The sequence below is a fragment of the Morus notabilis genome, unplaced genomic scaffold (genome assembly GCF_000414095.1).
Source record: "Morus notabilis unplaced genomic scaffold, ASM41409v2 Scaffold818, whole genome shotgun sequence".
NCBI classification, from domain to species: Eukaryota; Viridiplantae; Streptophyta; class Magnoliopsida; order Rosales; family Moraceae; genus Morus; species Morus notabilis.
Genome location: NW_010358179.1, coordinates 192,605 through 195,663, shown reverse-complemented (window position 1 = coordinate 195,663; position 3,059 = coordinate 192,605). Strand labels below are relative to the sequence as shown.

Below are 3,059 nucleotides of genomic sequence, written 5' to 3'. Positions count from 1 at the left end.
ACCGCTCTATGCAGTCCTTGTTCTCACAGATATTTCTCCACTCTGACGATCCATCTCGGATCAAGCCATCAAATTCAGACTTGATGGGCATCTCATCTTGGTTGGATTGCAACCAATCAGCAATGACAGCAACCAGGGCTGTACATGCACTCTCTCCGGCAGCACGCTCACTTCTTTGATCAATTGATGCAAAAAATACCTGTGTCTGGAGCTTCATAAGCCCATCCCGGCTCATTACTTCCTTGCTCTCCCAACTGCCCACAGCAAAATTGTCATCCCCGAATTCAGAAAGTGATGATCGATTAGTCGTGGAACCATCTCGCCACTGCCAGAAAATTGGGATTACACATATTAAGAACATAGTATTATTTCATGGTGAAAATCAAACATTAAACACGGGATACCAATTATGAAGAGAAAAGATTATCAACAGAATGAACACGCACCCTCAAACTGGATTCATCGGTGGAACTAAGCTGCCTACGATCAAAATCAATATCGTCCCCACCCTCTTCTCCATAATGCTTTTTCAGAAGAGGCTCCCCTTTGCCTTTAGGAGATTTGCTGAAGTTAATTTTCCTCTTCTTCCATGGTAGGATAGTGCGCTTTAAACTGCGCTGCGAGATCTCTTCAGAGAGTGTTGAACTAGAATCTTCTATATGCGAGCAACGTACATCAGACTTACGGTTACTATAATAGATCAAACACTCATCTTCACCGTTAACATTGGTGTTCGAGTAAAATGATCCTTGAGCACAGTTTGCGAGCGCTAATGTTTCGTAACTAACTGAGCGCCTAGCACCAAAACCATCCTTGCTTCCGTCGGACTCTGCCCCAGCATCGTCATCAAGCGAATCTGTGTCAAATGGATAATGGCACGGAGCATCCTCACTTCTAATAGAACTCCTACCATCACTTCCATCTTCTTCATGGCGTGTCTTTTTTGCTTTTCGAGCTGACACAAAATCTGTAAATGTTTTCACCTTTCTCAAACCTGCCTTAAAAGCAGATAACTCATATTTAGGTGTTGAGGGAGCTTCCAAAGAGCGCGGTGACAGCGGAAGAGGTGATGTCGATCCCTGGACTGTCCCCAAAACATCTTGAGCAGTTCTCACTTCCAATAGTCTGAGAGATATCTGAAATGTTTTTGGAGAAAGATTGGATCAGTATCCAAATCTCGAAGCAAGACGGGGAAAAGGAAAAGAGAAAGAAATGCGAAGAAAAAAGGGTAAAAATGCTAAATTTCAATATTGGTGATGATCATTCCAAACTATGTTGGTCCCTACATAATATTTCATGGGGTACAGAGTTGACCTGTAATTGGAGATTGTTTACAAATTAGTCGAGATAAATAGTTGCTTAAACGAAAAAGGCGCTTACGATGAGCGAGGGACAAGAATCTGAGGTGCAACCATTGACATTAATAGGAATTTTTAGAGCAAACTCCTTTCCCCCAGTAACAGAAGCATAGTCTGCTAGGTTCAATAATGCAGTTCCAAAAATAGGAGCCCTGTTCTTCAATCCTTGGTTCACACCCTAATCCATTAAAAAAATAATAAATAAGTGATCATATCAAAAAGGCCAACCAATCAAGCACAGAACAGGATAACTTAAAAGAGTGTATAAACAATTAATATAGGTCCCAAATAATTGGGACAAATTACATCACTTGAGTTAAACAATAGATTAGTGAACCAGTCCATCGGAAGATAAAACAAGCTTAACAAGACAATTGGAAATTACAATGTAACGTGAGCAAATTTCTGTCTCTTTCAGAAATGACGAGAGGTTTAAGTTCAATATGGCCCCAGGAGTATGATGATTTAACATCTAATCTTTAATTAAACTAAGAATATTGTAAAGAATGAATATGCCGGTTTTTTATTCTATATAAGTTTCGAAGATGAGGACAAGGAAATTATTGCAAATTGAAAAATGATTACAAAATGTCATAATACAAGTTGCTTTAGGCTTTCAGCAATTTCAGAATTTAACACGCAAATCCAACTAGAACTCAAAAACACAATTGCATGTTCTTTTTGTAGATACTACCATAGAATTATAAAGTTTGATTTAGACTATTTGGACGACAAAGTAACCTCCTTGATGGACATTAATGACTTTTTAATAGAAAATGACAAAATATATTACACTGAATACAAAAAATAAATAAATAAATAAAGAAACACGGTTTTAAAAAAAAAAGAAAAAAAAAAGATGAAAATAGAATACAACATCAAAACAATTTTACTTTGTCAAACTTCCACAACCCAATTCATATCGATTTTCAATTTATTTATCATGTTTTTATGTATCTATTTACTGTTTTTTTATTCCTGCTCATTTTAGGAGTGTTCGCGATGGGTTTAAACGATTTTTTTTAAACCACCAACTAAATTAAAAATAAAATTTTCCTTTAAACAATTTGATATTTTTGACAAAAATCAAATTGAACTAAATCACTCATAAATAATTTGGACGGTTTAAGTTTAAGACTAAAAAAGTTTTCAATAATTCATAACAATTATAAAATCGTTACTCAATAAAAATAAAAATAAATTTCAAATTCAAGTTTACAATATAACTTAAAAATAACAAATGTTTTACAGTTCATCATTTAAAATTTTTATATAAACCAACAAAAATGTGATAAGGTGTATTTTATAAGTAAATCTTTATTATGACTAATAAAAATTAAAATAAATATACAAATATTATAAAATTTTAAAAATTATATATATATATATATTTTTAGACAGCTTATTAAGCGGTTTAGAGAGTCCAAGGTACAAATTAAACCGCCTAAAAAAATTAGATTAAAAAATCCTTATGGGAAGCGTATAAATATAATTTAAAAATTATAATATATCCCAACCAAGATATAATTTTTTTTTTTTTTAGAAAATCTAATAGTAAGCGAGGAAAACAATCAGATATTCATAAACCCAGAAAATGGAGAAGCGTATAAATATATATATATATATATAAGCTAGATATATTAATCATAGCATGCATATCTGAAAAACAAAAATCTATCTCAAAAAAAAAAAAAACAGAAA

The 3,059-nt window shown here is 33.3% G+C and overlaps 1 protein-coding gene across 1 annotated transcript in view; it reads right to left on the bottom strand.

Annotated features, from left to right (window-relative positions):
• Nucleotides 1–3,059, bottom strand: part of LOC112090427 — a 5,210-nt gene that overhangs the window by 1,206 nt on the left and 945 nt on the right. The window contains exons 2-4 of the mRNA XM_024161701.1: nucleotides 1,381–1,536; nucleotides 447–1,136; nucleotides 7–325 (exon numbers count right to left, since the gene is read on the bottom strand). Coding sequence (XP_024017469.1) covers nucleotides 7–325; nucleotides 447–1,136; nucleotides 1,381–1,536 — 1,165 coding nt within the window. The remainder of the gene's footprint in view (nucleotides 1–6; nucleotides 326–446; nucleotides 1,137–1,380; nucleotides 1,537–3,059) is intronic.